General features: G+C 43.2%; 1 protein-coding gene across 1 annotated transcript in view; it reads right to left on the bottom strand.

The window, feature by feature from the left end:
* Window positions 1–10,681, bottom strand: part of LOC142664662 (uncharacterized) — a 429,232-nt gene extending 418,551 nt beyond the window's left edge. The window contains exon 1 of the mRNA XM_075843874.1: window positions 10,563–10,681. Within this exon, the coding sequence (XP_075699989.1) occupies window positions 10,563–10,647 (85 nt within the window). The 5' untranslated portion in view covers window positions 10,648–10,681. The remainder of the gene's footprint in view (window positions 1–10,562) is intronic.
* Window positions 10,682–24,662: the final 13,981 nt, after the last annotated feature.

Here is a 24,662-nt window from a genome sequence, read left to right as displayed (position 1 = left end):
CGGGAAAACTGTTCTGCAACAATGAGGCCCTGGTGGCTATATTCTGGCATGGACTGTCCCCTAAAATTAAGGACGAACTTGCCGCTCAAGATCTGCCGTCTACCCTGGATGAGGCTCCGAGAACGGCTCCAAGAGGTTCATCGGGAGTGAGGTCTTCCTAGTCCGGTCTTTACCTTACAGCAACCCCTGTTGTCCTCAGATGCCGATCCTTCTAAAGAGTCTGTGAGGATGGACCAGTGTAAGCTATCTACCCAGGAGAGACCACACAGATGCACTTCGGGACTCTGTCTTTATTGCGGCCTCGGAGGCTATCTTGTGCGTCTGTGTCCCCAAAAGCCCAAGAGACAACCTTGGGCAAAAAAGGACTACATTTTCCATAGCCGTGACCATAGTGTCCGGTGAGAAAACGCTTTAGGTCTCTGCGTATCTGTACTCAGGATCCGCTGCTAATTTCATTTGTAGAGACCTGGTGGACCTTCAATCACCCACTACTGATGTACTCCTCACATATTACATATACCCTGATGTACTCCTCACATATTACATATATCCTGATGTACTCTTCACAGATTATATATATCCTGATGTACTCCTCACATATTACATATACCCTGATGTACTCCTCACATATTACATATACCCTGATGTACTCCTCACATATTACATATACCCTGATGTGCACCTTACAGCTTACATATACCCTGATGTAATCCTCACATATTACATATACCCTGATGTACTCCTCACATATTACATATACCCTGATGTACTCCTCACATATTACATATACCCTGATGTACTCCTCACATATTACATATACCCTGATGTACTCCTCACATATTACATATACCCTGATGTGCACCTTACAGCTTACATATACCCTGATGTACTCCTCACATATTACATATACCCTGATGTACTCCTCACATATTACATATACCCTGATGTACTCCTCACATATTACATATACCCTGATGTACTCCTCACATATTACATATACCCTGATGTACTACTCACATATTACATATACCCTGATGTACTCCTCACAGATTACATATACCCTGATGTACTCCTCACAGATTACATATACCCTGATGTACTGCACACATATTACATATACCCTGATGTACCCCTCACATATTACATATACCCTGATGTACTCCTCACAGATTACATATACACTGATGTACTCCTCACATATTACATATACCCTGATGTACTCCTCACATATTACATATACCCTGCTGTACTCCTCACATATTACATACACCCTGATGTACTCCTCACAGATTACACATACCCTGATGTACTCCTCACATATTACATATATCCTGATGTACTCCTCACATATTACATATACCCTGATGTACTCCTCACATATTACATATACCCTGATGTACTCCTCACATATTACATATACCCTGATGTACTCCTCACATATTACATATACCCTGATGTACTCCTCACATATTACATATACCCTGATGTACTCCTCACAGATTACATATACCCTGATGTACTCCTCACATATTACATATACCCTGATGTACTCCTCACATATTACATATACCCTGATGTGCACCTTGCAGCTTACATATACCCTGATGTACTCCTCACATATTACAAATACCCTGATGTACTCCTCACATATTACATATACCCTGATGTACTCCTCACATATTACATATACCCTGATGTACTCCTCCCATATTACATATACCCTGATGTACTCCTCACATATTACAAATATCCTGATGTACTCCTCACAGATTACATATACCGTGCTGTACTCCTCACATATTACATATACCCTGATGTACTCCTCACAGATTACATATACCCTGATGTACTCCGCACAGATTACATATACCCTGATGTACTGCACACATATTACATATACCCTGATGTACCCCTCACATATTACATATACCCTGATGTACTCCTCACAGATTACATATACACTGATGTACTCCTCACATATTACATATACCCTGATGTACTCCTCACATATTACATATACCCTGCTGTACTCCTCACATATTACATACACCCTGATGTACTCCTCACAGATTACATATACCCTGATGTACTCCTCATAGATTACATATACCCTGATGTACTCCTCACATATTACATATACCCTGATGTACTCCTCACAGATTACATATACCCTGATGTACTCCTCACATATTACATATACCCTGATGTACTCCTCACATATTACATATATCCTGATGTACTCCTCACAGATTACACATATCCTGATGTACTCCTCACAGACTACATATACCCTGATGTACTCCTCACATATTACATATATCCTGATGTACTCCTCACATATTACATATACCCTGATGTACTCCTCACATATTACATATACCCTGATGTACTCCTCACATATTACATATACCCTGATGTACTCCTCACATATTACATATACCCTGATGTACTCCTCACATATTACATATATCCTGATGTACTCCTCACATATTACATATACCCTGATGTACTCCTCACATATTACATATATCCTGATGTACTCCTCACATATTACATATACCCTGATGTACTCCTCACATATTACATATATCCTGATGCGATCCTCACATATTACATTTACCCTGATGTACTCCTCACATATTACATATACCCTGATGTACCCCTCACATATTACATATATCCTGATGTACTCCTCACATATTACATATATCCTGATGCGATCCTCACATATTACATTTACCCTGATGTACTCCTCACATATTACATATACCCTGATGTACGCCTCACATATTACATATACCCTGATGTACTCCTCACATATTACATATACCCTGATGTACTCCTCACATATTACATATACCCTGATGTACTCCTCACAGATTACATATACCCTGATGTACTCCTCACATATTACATATACCCTGATGTACTCCTCACATATTACATATACCCTGATGTACTCCTCACATATTACATATACCCTGATGTACTCCGCACAGATTACATATACCCTGATGTACTCCTCACATATTACATATATCCTGATGTACTCCTCACATATTACATATACCCTGATGTACTCCTCACATATTACATATACCAGGATGTACCCCTCACATGTTACATATACCCTGATGTACCCCTCACATATTACATATATCCTGATGTACTCCTCACATATTACATATATCCTGATGCGATCCTCACATATTACATTTACCCTGATGTACTACTCACATATTACATATACCCTGATGTACCCCTCACATATTACATATACCCTGATGTACCCCTCACATGTTACATATACCGTGATGTACCCCTCACATATTACATATACCCTGATGTACCCCTCACATATTACATATACCCTGATGTACCCCTCACATATTACATATATCCTGATGTACTCCTCACATATTACATATATCCTGATGCGATCCTCACATATTACATTTACCCTGATGTACTCCTCACATATTACATATACCCTGATGTACGCCTCACATATTACATATACCCTGATGTACTCCTCACATATTACATATACCCTGATGTACTCCTCACATATTACATATACCCTGATGTACTCCTCACAGATTACATATACCCTGATGTACTCCTCACATATTACATATACCCTGATGTACTCCTCACATATTACATATACCCTGATGTACTCCTCACATATTACATATACCCTGATGTACTCCTCACATATTACATATACCCTGATGTACTCCGCACAGATTACATATACCCTGATGTACTCCTCACATATTACATATACCCCGATGTACTCCTCACAGATTACATGTACCCTGATGTACTCCTCACATATTACATATACCCTGATGTACTCCTCACATATTACATATACCCTGATGTACTCCTCACATATTACATATACCCTGATGTACTCCTCACATATTATATATACCCTGATGTACTCCTCACATATTACATATACCCTGATGTACTCCTCACATATTACATATATCCTGATGTACTCCTCACATATTACATATACCCTGATGTACTCCTCACATATTACATATACCCTGATGTACTCCTCACATATTACATATACCCTGATGTACTCCTCACATATTACATATATCCTGATGTACTCCTCACATATTACATATATCCTGATGTACTCCTCACATATTACATACATCCTGATGTACTCCTCACATATTACATATACCCTGATGTACTCCTCACATATTACATATATCCTGATGTACTCCTCACATATTACATATACCCTGATGTACTCCTCACATATTACATATACCCTGATGTACTCCTCACATATTACATATACCCTGATGTACTCCTCACATATTACATATATCCTGATGTACTCCTCACATATTACATATACCCTGATGTACTCCTCACATATTACATATACCCTGATGTACTCCTCACATATTACATATACCCTGATGTACTCCTCACATATTACATATACCCTGATGTACTCCTCACATATTACATATACCCTGATGTACTCCTCACATATTACATATACCCTGATGTACTCCTCACAGCTTACATATACCCTGATGTACTACTCACATATTACATATACCCTGATGTACTCCTCACAGATTACATATACCCTAATGTACTCCTCACACATTACATATACCCTGATGTACTCCTCACATATTACATACAGTGAAGGAAATAAGTATTTGATCCCTTGCTGATTTTGTAAGTTTGCCCACTGTCAAAGAAATGAACAGTCTAGAATTTTTAGGCTAGGTTAATTTTACCAGTGAGAGATAGATTATATTTAAAAAAAAACAGAAAATCACATTGTCAAAATGATATATATTTATTTGCATTGTGCACAGAGAAATAAGTATGTGACCCCCGACCAACCATTAAGAGTTCAGCCTCCTCCAGACCAGTTACACGCTCCAAATCAACTTGGTGCCTGCATTAAAGACAGCTGTTTTAAATGGTCACCTGTATAAAAGACTCCTGTCCACAGACTCAATTAATCAGTCTGACTCTAACCTCTACAACATGGGCAAGACCAAAGAGCTTTCTAAGGATGTCAGGGACAAGATCATAGACCTGCACAAGGCTGGAATGGGCTACAAAGCCATAAGTAAGACGCTGGGTGACAAGGAGACAACTGTTGGTGCAATAGTAAGAAAATGGAAGACATATAAAATGACTGTCAATCGACATCGATCTGGGTCTCCATGAAAAATCTCACCTCGTGGGGTATCCTTGATCCTGAGGAAGGTGAGAGCTCAGCCGAAAACTACACGGGTGGAACTTGTTAATGATCTCAAGGCAGCTGGGACCACAGTCACCAAGAAAACCATTGGTAACACATTACGCCGTAATGGATTAAAATCCTGCAGTGCCCGCAAGGTCCCCCTGCTCAAGAAGGCACATGTACAGGCCCGTCTGAAGTTTGCAAATGAACATCTGGATGATTCTGAGAGTGATTGGGAGAAGGTGCTGTGGTCAGATGAGACTAAAATTGAGCTCTTTGGCATTAACTCAACTCGTCGTGTTTGGAGGAAGAGAAATGCTGCCTATGACCCAAAGAACACCGTCACCACTGTCAAGCATGGAGGTGGAAACATTATGTTTTGGGTGTGTTTCTCTGCTAAGGGCACAGGACTACTTCACCGCATCAATGGGAGAATGGATGGAGCCATGTACCGTCAAATCCTGAGTGACAACCTCCTTCCCTCCACCAGGACATTAAAAATGGCTCGTGGCTGGGTCTTCCAGCACGACAATGACCCGAAACATACAGCCAAGGCAACAAAGGAGTGGCTCAAAAAGAAGCACATTAAGGTCATGGAGTGGCCTAGCCAGTCTCCAGAACTTAATCCCATCGAAAACTTATGGAGGGAGCTGAAGATCCGAGTTGCCAAGCGACAGCCTCGAAATCTTAATGATTTACAGATGATCTGCAAAGAGGAGTGGGCCAAAATTCCATCTAACATGTGTGCAAACCTCATCAACTATGAAAAACGTCTGACTGCTGTGCTTGCCAACAAGGGTTTTGCCACCAAGTATTAAGTCTTGTTTGCCAAAGGGATCAAATACTTATTTCTCTGTGCAAAATGCAAATAAATATATATAATTTTGACAATGTGATTTTCAGTTTTTTTTTTTTTTATATAATCTATCTCTCACTGGGAAAATTAACCAAGCCTAAAAATTCTAGACTGTTCATGTCTTTGACAGTGGGCAAACTTACAAAATCAGCAAGGGATCAAATACTTATTTCCTTCACTGTATATCCTGATGTACTCCTCACATATTACATATACCCTGATGTACCCCTCACATATTACATATACCCTGATGTACTCCTCACAGATTACATATACACTGATGTACTCCTCACATATTACATATACCCTGATGTACTCCTCACATATTACATATACCCTGCTGTACTCCTCACATATTACATACACCCTGATGTACTCCTCACAGATTACATATACCCTGATGTACTCCTCATAGATTACATATACCCTGATGTACTCCTCACATATTACATATACCCTGATGTACTCCTCACAGATTACATATACCCTGATGTACTCCTCACATATTACATATATCCTGATGTACTCCTCACAGATTACACATATCCTGATGTACTCCTCACAGACTACATATACCCTGATGTACTCCTCACATATTACATATATCCTGATGTACTCCTCACATATTACATATACCCTGATGTACTCCTCACATATTACATATACCCTGATGTACTCCTCACATATTACATATACCCTGATGTACTCCTCACATATTACATATATCCTGATGTACTCCTCACATATTACATATACCCTGATGTACTCTTCACATATTACATATACCCTGATGTACTCCTCACATATTACATATACCCTGATGTACTCCTCACATATTACATATACCCTGATGTACTCCTCACATATTACATATACCCTGATGTACTCCTCACATATTACATATACCCTGATGTACTCCTCACATATTACATATACCCTGATGTACTCCTCACATATTACATATATCCTGATGTACTCCTCACATATTACATATATCCTGATGTACTCCTCACATATTATATATACCCTGATGTACTCCTCACATATTACATATACCCTGATGTACTCCTCACATATTACATATATCCTGATGTACTCCTCACATATTACATATACCCTGATGTACTCCTGGGGGCTTGTTCTCTTGTGTCCCTATTGGCCGACCGCATGTACTGGTGTCAACTACATCTGCGTTCTCAGGACGCAGATCAGGGCCAACGTCCACACACGGCAAACCCGGGCAAATGCTAGAGCCCATTGTTCTTATGGGGGGGGCACTCCCACTCGGGTGCTTTCTTTACGCTGCTCAATTTCACTTTGCACAAACTGGGGGCCTAACTTTTCAAATTTGTTCTCCGGTTTCTGATGTTTTACTGTCGCCGCCGCGTGAGTTGCACTGCAAAGAGTCCAGTAAGTCACATCACACACTAGGGCCACATATGTCACATTACTAAAAACGGCAGAATCGTGGGGAATAAATATGGAGCTGTGATTCTCTGTTATCATCCGTTGTGTTACTGAAATAAAGGAATAAAATTAAGTATATGCAAAATAAGAAAAACATTCTGACCTTTCACCTCCACCTTTTTATGGGGGGGGGGGGTAATATATTGTGCCCGGTCGGCATTACTTTTTTATCAGTCCTTAAGACGTTAGACAATTTATATATTTACCAGCAATGGTTTATATTTTCAAGAAAATTCCAAAAAGCCTCCGGACAGATACAGAGTGATATATTCTGCAGATTATTACACCACTGACCTCTCTAGAGATCTGAAGAACATTGCTCCCCTACCTCCTGACAGATTCATAGTGATATATCCTGCAGATTATTACACCACTGACCTCTCTATAGATCTGCAGAACATTGCTCCTCTACCTCCTGACAGATACATAGTGATATATTCTGCAGATTATTACACCACTGCCTCTCTAGAGATCTGCAGAACATTGCTCCTCTACCTCCTGACAGATACATAGTGATATATTCTGCAGATTATTACACCACTGACCTCTCTAGAGATCTGCAGAACATTGCTCCTCTACCTCCTGACAGATACATAGTGATATATCCTGCAGATTATTACACCACTGACCTCTCTAGAGATCTGCAGAACATTGCTCCTCTACCTTCTGACAGATACATAGTGATATATTCTGCAGAGTATTACACCTATGACCTCTGTACATCCTTCTGATCCCCATAGAACAAAGGTTCCCTGGATAAATTCCCCAACATATAAATAAAAACACTAAAAATTGTAACGAAAAATCTGTTTATTCTAGAATCTGGTAGAATTTCTGTGCAGTTTTCTGTGGCTCTGGCCCTTTAACAGGCGATGATCGGTGAGATGAAGAGGGGGAGGGTTCTTCTTCATACATGGATATGGCCGCCAGTCTCCCCTTACACAGCTCAGTCCTGGATCAGAAAAGACCGAAATGTTTTTCATGTTTTTCGAAGTCAGATCCTAGAAAAGAAAAATATACAAATAAGCAAAAAACTTCCCAAAACCTTCACCAGAAGGAGAAGACGAGCGGAAGACGTCAGACTTACCGGATCCCGCGTCTGTTCTGCTCGTCACTGGTTCTCAGCACTGGAGGAATCTTCATGGGAGATTCAGATGGTTTAGGTGGTAAAGGCCATGATGTTGGTGGTGACAACTACAAAAACATCAGAAATTCAGTGTCCAGGCGGCTGTAGAAGAGTCGTGAGGTGAGAAGATCATCAGTGGACGGCACTTACCTCACCTAAAGATGGTAAATGGGCCCCGAGCGGCAGATGGGATTAAGATGGCCGCTATCTCCCGGGGGTTGGGGGCCCTGATGGTAAATGGGGCCCGAGCAGCAGATGTTACTAAAATGGCCACTTTCTCTTTCGGGGGTTGGAGGCCCTGATGTTAACGGTAGCCCCCGAAAGTTTCTCCATCTCCACATAAGCTGGAAATTGGCGTCCGCCAACCTCCATTTTGTCATCATTATCCTCCACTTCCTCCATCTCCACGTCACTCGGAAACTGGCGTCCGCCAACCTCCATCTTCCCGTCGTCCTCCTCCATCTCCACGTCCTCCAGAAACTGGCGTCCGCCAACCTCCATCTTCTCGTCGTCCTCCTCCATCTCCACGTCCTCTGGAAACTGGCGTCCGCCAACCTCCATCTTCCCGTCGTCCTCCTCCATCTCCACGTCCTCCAGAAACTGGCGTCCGCCAACCTCCATCTTCTCGTCGTCCTCCTTCCATCTCCACGTCCTCTGGAAACTGGCGTCCGCCAACCTCCATCTTCACTATAACACTCATCATTGGAAACATCTTCACCAACCTCCTCTTCTTATAAGACACATCCATGATGAGAACCAGCAAGAGAAACTGACACTGCGGTCAATGTGTGACCCCAATTTATACACTTGATGAGGTCACAACGTGATGGCCATTATGTGCAAACGGAACATATACAGATTACAGGCCACGCCCTTCATATGACATCACGCTCAGAGTGTAGAGAAATAGAATCTGCCCACATTCTAGATGACATCACAAGAAGCGTATCCCAGTGAACCGTTACAACAGAGCGGCCATATATAATGTAATATGGTAGAAGAATACAGACAGTAGGGTCACACTACACCCTCTGGGTTAGTTTTTATCACTTCAAAGAATTCCCAAACCAATGTGGTCAATTCCACAGACTTTCAAACATGTAGAATCGCAGCCATAAAACATACAACACGGCATTTACATATGTGGTCATAGACTCTCACCTGAAATTGTGTTCATGCCAAGACCGCATGGCTTTTGGGGCGAGTGGTGTAATATGTGACCCCAGAGTAGAAGAAATGTTATTACAGCTAATCCAATGCCACATGGAAAACACCCCCCACCATGGGTCATGGGTGCTAAGTGGGCGAGATATCACAGGGTCACAGCTATGTCATGACACGTGACATCATCACATTTACCAGAATGGGGTCAATTAACAAAATAAACCAAAATGTGTAAAAAAAAAATGTATACGCCCATGTGATCTGTCAGTGCCGTCCTCCTGTAATATGAAGCTTTATATGGGGAGCGCAAGGGTCTGGATGAGACCTTATTCTGGATGTCATGGATGTTCTACCCTTTTCATGAAACCTTTGTATAAATCAGTTCTCCATCCTGCAGAACTACAACTCCTAGCATGCCCTGAGAGCTACACTGGGAGTTGTAGTTTTGCAAAAGCTTGAGTCCAGGGCTACAGAAATCAGCGAAATTGATGTACTACAAGCCACGTGGTCTGTGGTGGGACAAATATTACAAGGAGACTCCATGATTTTCTTGCTCCACACATGAATTACCCTCCCCACAAATGTGCACAGATGTGTAAAGTAATGGCCCCCACATCACAGATATACAGCAGGTGTTCTCAACATGGCTGCCAGTCCAGCCTGTGCCCACAGTAATGCCAATATATATATCTGTCTCTTCTTACCTTGTGATGTGCACGGCCGGTAGACCTCCATCATTACCTCCTCGTACAGATCCTTGTGTCCTTCTAGATACTCCCACTCCTCCATGGAGAAATAGACAGTGACATCCTGACACCTTATAGGAACCTGACACACACAATGATACAGTCTTCACCCAGACACCTCCACTGCTGTTACTGTAGAATTTCCCAGCAGTGTCACCTCTCCAGTCAGCAGCTCAGTCATCTTGTAGATCACTTCTAAGATCTTCTTCTCATGTATCCGGGAGTGAGGGGGAGGCTCTGTGATGGGGCTCTGACTACTGCTCCATCCTCCTGACTCATGAATGATGGGAGTCGTACAGTCACCCTATGTCTTCTTCACTATTGTGTACTCCTGTGTATGGAGAGAGACACTTAGAGAACTGAACACAGTATTCCCCCCTCAGTAGAGAGGGAGAATGTGACCCCGCTGTATGGCGCTCTAGTGACCCCACATCTGTAATACTGGAGACCTCACCTACAAAAAGACATTGAGAAAATAGAACGAGGCCAAAACTGAAAAGGAAATAATATTGGGGGGGACTAGATGGACCATGTGCTCTCCTCCTGCCGTCATCTTCTATGTTTCTATATAGAGGTCATCCTGATCCTCCTGGTTCCTTGTCATTGCTCTACAACATTACTATTGCTGCATTGGTGACATGACACATAACGGACCATATTAGTGGCCGATGTTCAGCTTTTCTGCTGGTGGCTTCTTGACGTCACTTGGAAGGTCTGGACGCTGTTATACAGGACACTGGATTCTTCCTATTACTTCCTATTATGTATTGTCCCTTCCCTATGTGTGACTTGTTCTATAATGTAGAAAAGTTTACCTCTCCGCTCAACAAGTAGATGATCTCCAAGGTGAAGTCTAATATTCTTCTGCTCATCTCATTCCTGTCCTTGTCCATCCTTGGTGGGTCACTCAGAAGAAGGAACGTTGAGGAGTAGAAGATTAGAAAACTGGAGGAACTGGAGGATCTAGTACTGCAGACGTCTTTATGAAGAAAGGAGAAGATGGAAATCATACAGGGGACACCATCATGTGTGACATACAGAACCTCACTTATTCATCATTGAGAGAAACATCTTCTCAGAGCCGTCACCACATGGAATAAAGGGGTATTCCTAACACGGACATTTCTCCCCAGGATATGCCAGAAATGTCTGATAGATGCGGCTCCACCTCTGGCCGTGCTCGGCTGTTTCTTGAACTCCTATAGAGTCGTGCACATGTGTGGTCACCTCTCCATTCATTCTCCACCTGGATGTAGTCATCACCTCACCAGGCGGGTCGGGGGACACCCGTTCTCCACATAGAGATGGGACCCCCACATATCAGACACATATGGCATATCTCTCAGGTGAGAAGAGTAAAATGAAGACACCCCCCCACCCCAGACAATGCAGACCTGACTCCTGACAACCTGACACATGGCGGATACTGGGGGGACATTGCTGACATCTCACAAGACGTGGTGCACACTATGCAGTCAGTGTTTAATATGAACTGTGAGGTTCTGCAGCAGCTGAGGTGTATTTATATATAGGGAACATGCAGTGTGATCCCTTATCATCATGTTATAGCACAGGTGGAGCGGAGCAGAGTAATACATTGTTTTGTGGGATAATATTCAGTATAAACTTTTATTTTACTCATTTAACCCCTTCCTGCACAGGACCTACCGCTCAGGAGTTGTTCACATGACATAGGAAAGACTGGACACCTGCTGCAAAGACGACTTTGATTATAACCATTTCACCCCTTCGATGCTGCGGTCAATAGCGACTGAGGCATCTAAGTGTTTGGGAGGGGGCTCCTCTGTGAGACCATCCTCACCTCAAGATTGTGGAGTAATGATGAGTTGTCAATTTCAATTGTGTAGAGAAAAAAAAACCTAAAATATCATCATTTATAAGTCCGGTCTTTATTTTTGAAGTGATAAAAACTTCACCTTACAAAGCGTTTTATTCTGGATGTTTTTGAACTATTAACTATTTCACTGATAAATGATGATATTTTACGACTTCTTTCAGCGTGAAGTATAAGGAGCTCAGAAACATTATTGTAAAGTGTCTTCCCATTTGCGGTCAGGACTGGATGACATTATTCGGGATGGTGTATGAGTTATTCCAGAGAGACCCCAACACGAGGACAACGTCTCCCCCCGAGTTTATGTGAGAGTGAAATACGAAGTCATACTTGTCTCACCACTGAAGGTTATTTCCACCGTGGTCATAAAAAGCCGATCCTGGAATTATAACAGAGCTACAAATAGTTCTTTGTCTTGTACAGATAACGGGGTGTCACTAGTAAGACAGATATAGATTATACACATCACGTCATTTATCTCATCCGCTCTCTACAATGTCAGGGTCAATATGTCGCTTGTACAACATTAATGGTGCGAATACAGAAACCTCTTCTAGATACTAACAAGAAAGACGCCAGTAACACATCAGTAATGTCCAAAGGTGGCCATCCCCATGACAACACTGAAGGTCATGGTGCGGGGAGAGAAGTATGGAGCAGGTTTAAATTAAAAAAGTTAGGAAAGGAGGGAAAACCGAAAATTAAACTGGCCTGGTCATTAAGGAGTTAACCTGCGGTGCGGATTATAAACACGTAGGATATCGGATTTATACCGCGGATTCGCTGCGCATTTGTTGCAGAATTTCCCCATTAAGTTCAATGGGATAGTCAAGCTCCGCAACAAACGCCATTGTTCCTAGAATCCTCTGCGGCTCCAGAGCGTGTACATAGCATCGCTGCAGGTTACACATATATAAAAAAGAAGGTGTCATGTGACCCCTGCAGCCAATCACAGGCTGGAGAGGTCACATGTCATTATAGCGGTCCCCTGGACACAGCCGGAAGAGCAGGGCGTGTTGCTATGGAAACGCTGGAAGAGGGAAGGATCGGCCTTGTTGTATTTCTGTAGTAGATATTCGGGAGGATTATACGTCCACCATTTGGGGTGAATATTCGGGGTAATTTCCTTGCGTGTTGTGGGTCGTATTCGATACGTGTGAACATTCCCTTAAACCGCTTGGTGAATGACATTAACAAGAAATGTATAAAATTCAGTGAATAAGTTGTATGCAGTGCCGCATCTACCATGAGGCGAGGTGAGCCGACAGCCTCAGGCGGCACAGCCCAGCTGAAAGTGGGGGGCGGCATTTTGAGCGAGAGACGGACTGGACCGGGGGAGGGGGATTATTTTACTTAGCAGACGTGCCCGTCTGTGAGAACACTCCTGCTCCTCTCTGACACTGTATGAAGCACGCGCCACCAGAGAGGAGCAGGTCTGCAGGAGGAGCGGTCGTCTCCTCAAGCAAGTGACCAGACGAATGAGGTGAGCGGTGGACTGCTGTGCATACAAGCGACGTCCTCTCCCTCTCTGTCCCTTTCGTCTGAAGCAGTCGGGGCAGAGAAGAGGGGGAGGGGAGAGTTCACAGCCACAGCGTCTGCAGAGAAGAAACTCGGTGTCTAGTCTTCCCCTGTGTCCCTCTCCTGTGCCCTCCTCCTCTCCTGTGTCACTCTTCTGTGTCTCCTGTATCCCCCTCCTCTCCTGTGTCCCCTTGCTTCCCTCTCCTCTGCCCCCCTCCTCTCGTGTGCTGTGTCCCCCTATTTGTCTAACAGACCAGCTACTTCTGCATATAGTTATATCTGCTGGCCTGGGATGGGGCATGTTGTAAAGCCCATGCTGCTTCAAGAGACTGCATGAGAGATCCTACATAGAAGGTAAGTGTGTGTAAATGTGTGTGTGTGTGTATATATATATATATATATATATATATGATTCTCGTCTATATATGATACTGTCTGCATTAGAGATCCTACATAGAAGGTAAGTGTGTGTATGAGTGTGTAAATGTGTGTTATATATATATATGCGTGTGTGTGTGTGTGTGTGTGTGTGTGTGTATGTATATATATATATATATATATATGTATATATAATCTGTGTGTATGTGGAAATATGATTCTCGTGTACATATGATACTGTAAGGATATTCACACATTGTAGTTTTGCAGCAATAATTTAGAAACTGTTTTTGCTGTGCTTTTGTGTAAATAGTGGGAAAACTGATGTGTAGAGTATATAGTGTATATACTGGTATTGTGTGTGTGTAGACTGTGTAGCAGTATTGTGCGTAGTGTATGTTGCAATATTATAGGCAGTGGCGTAGCTATAGGGGTCGCAGTGGTCGCAATTGCGACCGGGCCCCGAAGCCAGGGGGGCCCGCAGCCCCCCGCACCACATCAATAAAAATGTACTATAGTAACTCGGGCCGCGGGCCCCTGTTACTATAGTAACTGACAGTACTTACCCTCCTGGTTCCGGAGCGCAGTGGAGGTCCTGACGTCACAGCGCTGTGTGCAGCACATGACGTCACAATGCTAAGCGCCGCGCACAGCATCGTGATCCTGGATAGAGTTAGGACAGAGCTTCCGCCGCGGCTGAAGAGGAGGGTAAGATTAGTATCCGTCTGCTGAAGCCGATTGGCGGAGTCCGACTACCGGGAGCCGGCCAATCAGCTATTTTGAAGGGGCCGCAGTGTTTGTACGAGAGCTGCTTCCCCTTCATTACGGTCACTTCATTCTGGTCACACTGTGAATCGGTGTCGGCGATTCACAGTGTGAGCGAGTAAGGTAAATGAAGGGGAAGCAGCTCTCGTACGAGTGCTGCGGCCCCTTCAAAACAGCTAATTGGCGGGTCCTGGGAGACGGACCCCGACACATCAGCTATTGATGGCCTATCCTTAGGATAGGCCATCAATGTTTACGGACTGGACAAGTCCTTTAAGCCTACGATGTAGCAGGTTTAGAGAGCCCATGAGACAGGATCACAGATTGTGTGATGCTGTCTGCTGGGCCCTGTATCTAAGCCAATCACATGGTAGGCTTAGATACATGGCCCATGTGTGATCCTGTCTGATGGGCCCTTTATTACTGTATAAGATTACTGTCTGCCTGACCCTGTATCTAAGCCTACCTTGTGGTAGGCTTAGATACAGGGTCCCACAGACAGTATCACACATGGGCCCTGTATCTAAGGGTATGTGCACACACACTAATTACGTCCGTAATTGACGGACGTATTTCGGCCGCAAGTACCGGACCGAACACAGTGCAGGGAGCCGGGCTCCTAGCATCATACTTATGTACGATGCTAGGAGTCCCTGCCTCGCTGCAGGACAACTGTCCCGTACTGTAATCATGTTTTCAGTACGGGACAGTTGTCCTGCAGCGAGGCAGGGACTCCTAGCATCGTACATAAGTATGATGCTAGGAGCCCGGCTCCCTGCACTGTGTTCGGTCCGGTACTTGCGGCCGAAATACGTCCGTCAATTACGGACGTAATTAGTGTGTGTGCACATACCCTAAGCCTAACACATGTGTTACTAATCGTTTTTTGTGTGTTTTCTTACACAAGATTTTACATTCCAGGACTACTTTGATGACGGCTTTTTTTATTATCAATAAAATGGTTAATGGGGGTTGTGTGGTTTATTTTTATTTCAATAAAATATTTTTTCTATGTCTTTGTGTTTTTTTTTAAACTTTATTACTACCGCCTTAGTAATGGCCGCCGGCTGAGTGCGGGGCTTAGTGTTAGCCGGTGCAGAGGCTAACACTAACCCCCTTTATTACCCCGGTACCCACCGCCACCAGGGGTGCTGGGAAGATCCGGGTACGAACCAGTACTTGACCATCTGTAGTGATGGTCGGGCAATGGGGCGGCCGCAGGCTGTGGAAGGCCTTATACAGTGGCCCTTCCCACCCTGGTAATGCTAGGCTGCTGCTGCTTTATTGTATCTGGCTGGTTATGAAAAATGGGGGGGACCCCACGTCATTTAAAAAAGATAAAATACAAAATAATTGGAAAGAACGATGTGGGGTCCCCCCTAATTTTCATAACCAGCCAGATACAACACAGCAGCAGCAGGCAGCATTACTAGGGTGGTAGGGGCCACTGTTTTTGGTCTTCCCCAGCCTAATTCTACCAGCCTGCGGCCACCCCGGTACCTGCCTGTCACTGCAGATGGTCGGGTACTGGTTCGTACCGGGCTCTTCCCAGTACCCCTGGTGGCGGTGGGTACGGGGGTAATAATGGGGGTTAGTGTTAGCCTCTGCACCTGCTAACATTAAGCCCCACCTTAGTAATGGAGGTTGTCAATCAGCCAGCGGCCATTACTAAGGCGGTAATAATAAAGTTTAAAAAAGTACAAGCACATAGAAAAAATATTTTATTGAAATAAAAAAACACAACCCCCATTAACCATTTTATTGAGAATAAAAAAACGCTGTCATTGAAATTGTCCTTGAATCCTAAGTAGTCCAATGACCGAACCTGTAAAAAAACACAAACACCTTTCCTGGGTCCAGCGCTGTAGCCGCAATGTCAGCGTGCTGGGCCCTGTATCTAATCCGATCATGTGTGATACTGTCTGCTGAGCCACTGTATCTAATCCAATCATGTGTGATATTGTCTGTTGAGCCACTGTATCTAATCCTATCATGTGTGATACTGTCTGCTGAGCCCTATCTCTAATCCTATCATGTGTAATACTGTCTGCTGAGCTGTGTATCTAATCCCATCATGTGTGAAACTCTGCTGGGCCTTATATCTAATCCTACCATGTGTGATACTGTCTGCTGAGCCACTGCATCTAATCCTATCATGTGTGATACTGTCTGCTGAGCTGTGTATCTAATCCTATCATGTGTGATACTCTGCTGGGCCTTATATCTAATCCTATCATTTGTGATACTGTCAGCTCAGTATCACACATGATAGGATTAGATACAGTGGCTGAGCTGACAGTATCACAAATGATAGGATTAGATATAAGGCCCAGCAGAGTTTCACACGTGATGGGATTAGATACACAGCTCAGCAGACAGTATCACACATGATAGGATTAGATACAGTGGCTGTCTGCTGAGCTGTGTATCTAATCCCATCGTGTGAAACTCTGCTGGGCCTTATATCTAATCCCATCATGTGTGATACTGTCTGCTGAGCTGTGTATCTAACCCTATCATGTCTGATACTGTCTGCTGAGCCATTGTATCTAATCCTATCATGTGTGATACTGTCTGCTGAGCCCTGTATCTAATCCTATAATGTGTGATACTGTCTGCTGAGCCAATGTATCCTATCCATAGTTTATAGGGTCGTAGTGCTATGCACACACACACACACACACATTTTTTTGGGCGGACACATGTGTATTGGGGCTATTTCCCCTGACATTTTAAGTCCTTAGTGATGCCCCGGCTGCTAGTGCTGCATTGTTGGGTCACTTAGGAGACATGTATGGGGGCATTATACTGTATGAGGGCATTACACTGTATGGGGACATTATACTGTATGGGGGTATTATACTGTATAGGGGCATTATACTGTATGGGGGCATTATACTGTATGGTAGCATTATACTGTATGGGGGGACATTATACTGTATAGGGGCAATTTTACTGTATGGAGGCATTATACTGTATGGTTGCATTACACTGTATGGGGATATTATACTGTTACATAGTTACATATTTATATAGTTAGTACGGCTGAAAAAAGACACATGTCCATCAAGTTCAACCAAGGGACGGGAAAACATAGAACATAGAACATAGGAGCTAATACTTTTTTGTTCTACGAAATTATCGAACCCTTTTTTAAAGCCATCTACTGTCCCTGCTGTGACGGCTCCTGCGGTGACTATTCCATAAATTCACAGTTCTCACAGTAATGAAAACTTGTCGCCTCTGCAGGTTGAACCTTTTTTTCTCCAGACGGAGGGAGTGCCCCCTTGTTTTTTGAGGGGGTTTTACATGGAACAGGATTTCACCATATTTTTTGTATGTGCCATTAATATATTTATATAAGTTAATCATGTCCCCCCTTAGTCGTCTTTTTTCAAGGCTAAATAAGTTTAATTCTTTTAATCTTTCCTCATAACTTAGATTCTCCATGCCCCTTATTAGCTTCGTTGCTGTTCTTTGAATTTTTTCCAACTCCAGGGCATCCTTTCTATGAACTGGAACCCAGAACTGAACTGCATATTCTAGATGAGGCCTCACTAATGCTTTGTAAAGTGGCAATATTACATCCCTGTCCTGCGAGTCCATGCCTCTTTTAATACACGACAATATCCTGCTGGCCTTTGAAGCAGCTGATTGACACTGCATGCTGTTACTTAGTTTATGATTTACAAGTACACCCAGATCCTTCTCCACAAGAGACTCTCCAAGTGTAGCGCCCCCTAGGACATATGATGCATGCAGGTTGTTGGTACCCAGATGCATAACTTTACATTTATCTACATTAAACTTCATTTGCCAACTGGATGCCCAAACACTCAGTTTGTTTAAATCCGCTTGCAATTCACGAACATCTTCCTTAGACTGAACTATATTACATAGCTTGGTGTCATCTGCAAAAATAGAAATAGTGCTATTAATCCCATCCTCTATATCATTAATAAATAAGGTGAATAATAGTGGTCCCAGCACTGAACCCTGGGGTACACCACTTATTACCGGGGACCATTCAGAGTAGGAATCATTTACCACAACTCTCTGGATACGGTCCTTGAGCCAATTCTCAATCCAATTACAAACTATATTTTCTAAACCTATAGTCCTTAATTTACCTATTAGACGTCTATGGGGGACAGTGTCAAATGCCTTTGCAAAGTCCAAAAACACTAAATCCACAGTGGCCCCTCTGTCTAGGCTTCTGCTCACCTCTTCATAAAAACAGATCAGGTTTGGTTTGACATCTTCTGTCCTTAGTAAAACCGTGCTGGCTGTCACTTATAATACTATTTTTTGTTACATTATCCTGTATATAGTCCCTCAATAGCCCCTCAAACATTTTCCCCACGATGGATGTTAAGCTTACTGGTCTATAATTACCCGGGAAAGACCGAGAGCCCTTTTTGAAAATAGGCACCACATTTTCCCTGCGCCAGTCCCTTGGCACTATACCAGTCACTAGAGAATCTCTGAATATTATGAAAAGGGGGACAGAAATAACTGAACAAATCTCCTTAAGAATTCTAGGGTGTATCCCATCTGGTCCCGGAGCCTTGTGCACATTTATTTTATTTAATTTAGCTTGGACCAAATCTACATTCATCCAATTCAGTATATCAACTCATATATTAACAGCACTGGCATCGGCTACATCAGCTGCTCTTTCTTCTGTTGTATATACAGAGCTAAAGAACCCATTTAGTAACTCTGCCTTCTCTTGATCCCCCGTGATCAACTCCACATTACCACTATCTAGGGGTCCTACATGTTCAGACCTTGGCTTTTTTGCATTTATATACTTGAAGAATTTTTTAGGATTTGTTTTACTATCCTTGGCCACCTGCTTTTCATTTTGTATTTTTGCTGATTTTATTACATTTTTACAGATTTTATTAAGCTCTTTATATTTTACAAAGGCTACAGCTGTACCCTCAGATTTGTATTTTTTAAATGCCCTTTTTTTGTCATGTATTGCCCCTTTCACAGAAGGTGTAAGCCATGTGGGATTTAATTTTAGTCGTTTATACTTGTTACCTATAGGAATACATTTTGCACTATAATTACCCAAAGTAGATTTGAAAATCTCCCATTTATCATTTGTCCTATTATTTGACATTAGTTCTTCCCAGTCTATATCCTGAATTGCAGCCCTCATCCTGGGGAAATTGGCTTTCTTAAAATTAAATGTTTTTGCTCTCCCAGCCTGTGTTTGTTTTTTACAGTATAGGTAAAATGTAACTATATTGTGATCACTGTTACCGAGGTTTTACGAACATTAACATTCCCAACAAGATCTGCATTATTAGAAATGACCAGATCCAACAGAGCTTCACCTCTAGTCGGGTCTTCCACAAACTGGCCCATAAAATTTTCCTGCAACAGGTTGAGGAAATGTCTCCCCTTTGCAGTTGAAGCTGAACCATGACACCAATTAATATCCTGGAAATTAAAATCTCCCATTATTACTACAGTACCCGCCTGTGCAGCCCGCTCCATCTGTTTATATAGCTGACCTTCTATCTCCTCAGTTATATTGGGGGGTCTATAGATTACACCAAAAGTAATTTTTTCAGTGATTACCTCCCTTTCTAGTTCCACCCACATGGTTTCAACCTCCTCAGAGTGTTCACCCACTATTGTCTCTTTCAGACTCGCCTTCATATCACTTCTCACATACAGACATACACCACCACCTTTCCTATTCGCCCTATCTTTCCGAAAAAGTGTAAAACCCTGTAGATTTACAGCCCAGTCATGTGATGAGTCCAGCCATGTTTCAGCAACACCAACTATATCTATATTTTCTTCCAGTACCAAGGCCTTTGTGAACATACACTTTAACTTGTCTTTCAGTTTTTCGCTTTTATTATCAGAAATGTGATTTTACCTTATTTGGGCATTTTTATTTACACTGCTGTTTTGTAACAAAAGGATCTCCGTATCCTGTTGTCTAGTCCTCTCCCCACAGTCTGTTTCTCCCCCCACCAATATAGTCTGACCCCTCTCTAACCTGACTACCCCTTTATTTTCTACATTGACCTCCCTCCTCAGCCCTAGTTTAAATACTCCACCACCCCAGCTAGAATTCTCTCCCCCAGCACAGCGGACCCCCTTCCATTTAGGTGCAAATCATCTACAGAATACAGTTTGTACCCCAATGAAAAGTCAGCCCAGTGCTCTAGGAACCCAAAGCCTTCTCCTCTACACCAAGACTTCAGCCATGCATTTAACTCCCTGAGCTCCCGCTGTCTTTCCTGTGATGTGCATGGCACAGGCAGTATTCCTGAGAATACAACCTTGGAGGTCCTTTCTTTCAGCTTGTAGCCTAGTTCTTTAAAATTATTCTTAAGGCTCCTCCACCTACCATTTATTCTGTCGTTGGTACCGACATGGACCACAACAGCTGGATCATCACCAGGCCCTCCCAGCAATTTGTCCATCCGTTCCACCACATGCCGAACCCTGGCACCAGGGAGACAGCAATCCATTTGGTTGACGAGGTCTTGGCGACAAATTATTCTATAGGGGCATTATACAGTATGGGGACATTTTACTGTGTGGGCTGAATCGGGTATGTATGGGCGAAGATTGGGCTGGATTAGAGGTGTGGCTTATGCGTGCCACATCGGTTGTCCGTCTTTACGCTATTTGAAAGTTGGGAGGTTGTGAACCTAATATTACGTCATTATAAAATACGACTCGTCCCACAAAACATCCGACCTCTACAAAGACCAGAAATAACAACTTACCCCCAAAGAGGCCGGCACTGGAGGGGTTAAATCCTGGCTAGGAGTCCAGTGGGCAGGGTCACTCAATGATTGACTACTCTCTGTATAAACACTTATAAAGGGGTGACTGATAACACAGAGAACACCCGACCAGTGCTGCTTTCTACCTCATACACGGCAATAACTAAAGGACCTGTGACGACATCACCACCACGTGCCCGGAAGCAGGAGGGGCGGAGCCTATGAGTGGAGGAGAAGTGGATGAGGGACCTGTGATATCAAAATCACTTGACCGCTGCATCAGGGGGCGTGACTTAAAAGTGCAGAGAAATGGTGAAGGACTTGTGATGATGATCACGAGACATGAGGGGTAATAAGGATCATGTGACCAGTGCAGTAGTGATCGGAGCTAAGCCGTGCAAAATATAATGGGTTGTGGCTAAAGGAACAGTGGTAATGTCAACACCATGTGATCAATGTTCAAGGGGCGGAGCTGATCAGTGGGGAGGAGACGTGTGGGAAGACGGACCAGTGATGTTGATCACGTGACATGACGGGCGTGGCTCCTGTGCTGTGTGGAGAAGTGATGATGAATACGTGACGTTATATCCCATATTAACAGTCTGGACATGCTGGGAGTTGTAATTCTCTCCTCTTATATCTCCGTCTGTAATGTCATCTGATATCCCATAATACCTGCCTGGACATGATGGCAGTTGTAGTCATCTCTTATACCTCCTCCTGTAATGTACTCTGATATCACATAACAGCCTGGATATGCTGGGAGTTGTAGTTCTCTCCTCTTATATCTCCCCCTGTAATGTCTCGGATATCCCATAATAACAGTCTGGACATGCTGGTAGTTGTCGTTCTCGCCTCTTATATCTCCTTCTGTAATGTCCTCTGATATCCCATAATAACAGTCAGAACATGCTGGGAGTTGTATTTCCCTCTTATTTCTCCTCCCTGTAATGTCCTCTGATATCTCAAAATAACAGTCTGGACAAGCTGGGAGTTGTAGTCCTCTCCACTTATACCTGCTCCCTGTAATGTCCTCTGATATCCCATAATAACAGCCTGGCCATGCTGGGAGTTGTAGTTCTCTCCTCTTATACCCCCTTCTGTAATGTCCTCTGATACCCCAAAATAACAGCCGGGACATGCTGGGAGTTGTACTTCTCTGCTCTTATACCTCCTCCCTGTAATGTCCTCTGATATCACATAATAACAGTCTGTACATGCTGGGAGTTGTAGTTCTCTCCTCTTATATCTACTCCTGTAATGTCCTCTGATATCACATAATAAAAGCCTGGACATGCTGGGAGTTGTAGTTCTCTCCTCTTATAGCTCCTCCTGTAATGTCTTCTGATATATCATAAGAACAGCTGGGACATGCTGAGAGTTGTAGTCCTCTCCTCTAATATATATCCTTTCTGTAATGTCTGATATCTCATAATAACAAGCTTGGACATGCTGAGAGTTGTAGTTCTCTCCTCCTCCTGTAATGTCTTTCAACATCCCATAATAACAGCCTGGACATGCTGGGAGATGTAGTTCTCTCCTCCTGTAATGTCCTCTGACATCCCATAATAACAACCTGGACTTGCTGGGAGTTGTAGTTTTCCTGTCTTATACCTCCTCCCTGTAATGATAGAACAACAGCCTAGACATGCTGGGAGTTGTAGTTCTCTCATATCTCCTCCTATAATGTCCTCTAATATCACATAATAACAGTCTGCACATGCTGGGGGTTGTAGTCTTCTCCTATTATACCTCCTCCTGTAATGTCCTCTGTGATGGTGCATTATGTGTTGTTTATTGTGAGTCCTCAGCAGAGAGGAATGACTCTGTAATGAGGTACCACAGGTCGAGTCTCCAGCCGATGGACAATCAGACGAGTCAGAGGTGAAGTCCACAAGACATAAAGAGTATGTGCACACAAAGTGGAGGCGTTTTACCCCTCGAATTACGCCTGAAAAGACGTCTCCAATACGTCGGCAAACATCTGCGCATTGCTTGCAATGTTTCTTACGATGTTCTGTGCAGACGAGCATTTTACTCGTCGCTGTCAAAATACGGCGCGTAAAATGACGGCTTGTCAAAAGAAGTGCAGGATACTTCTTGGGACGTTTTTAGAGCCATTTTCTGATAGATTCTATTGAAAACAGCTCCAAAAACGGCCGAAAAAACGCTGCGAAAACGCAGCGAAAAACGCGAGTTGCTCAAAAAATGTCTGAAAATCAGGTGCTGTTTTCCTTGAAAACAGGTCCGTATTTTCAGACCTATTTTGTTAATCGTGTAAACATACCCAAAGTGTTCTCATTGTCCAGTCTCCACAGGGGGTCATCAGGAGGCACCACAGTTATATTCAGCTCAGGTGCAGTCCAGCTAACAAGGCAGATCCAATTATCTTCCCCATTGTATTCTCATCCCGGCTGTGGCAATACACATGATAGCACAAAGGACCACAAATCACATACAGGCAGTAGAACTACAAAGTAAAGTCATTATAATAATGGTGACTAGAAACTGGCAAGATGTTCCTCCCCCTGAGGGGTATATAAGGGCTTGTCCTGGGGAGGATGGAGATCTAGACCTTCAGGGGAGCTAAAGCTGAGGCCAGCGCTCTGAAGATGTTCCTGGGATTACCTTATTTTGTGGACTGTGTGTTGTTCCTGCATTGAACGCGACTTGTTCTGTCAGCATTGGATGCAATAAACCCTGTTGGAGTTGCCCTGTCGGCACTTGCTCTGTTGATTGTGTATTAACCTAACGAACCCCATGACACATGATTATTAG

Source organism: Rhinoderma darwinii, chromosome 1, assembly GCF_050947455.1.
Source record: "Rhinoderma darwinii isolate aRhiDar2 chromosome 1, aRhiDar2.hap1, whole genome shotgun sequence".
NCBI classification, from domain to species: domain Eukaryota; kingdom Metazoa; phylum Chordata; class Amphibia; order Anura; family Rhinodermatidae; genus Rhinoderma; species Rhinoderma darwinii.
The sequence above is the reverse complement of the archived record's forward strand: the minus strand, read 5'-3'. Positions and strand labels throughout refer to the sequence as shown.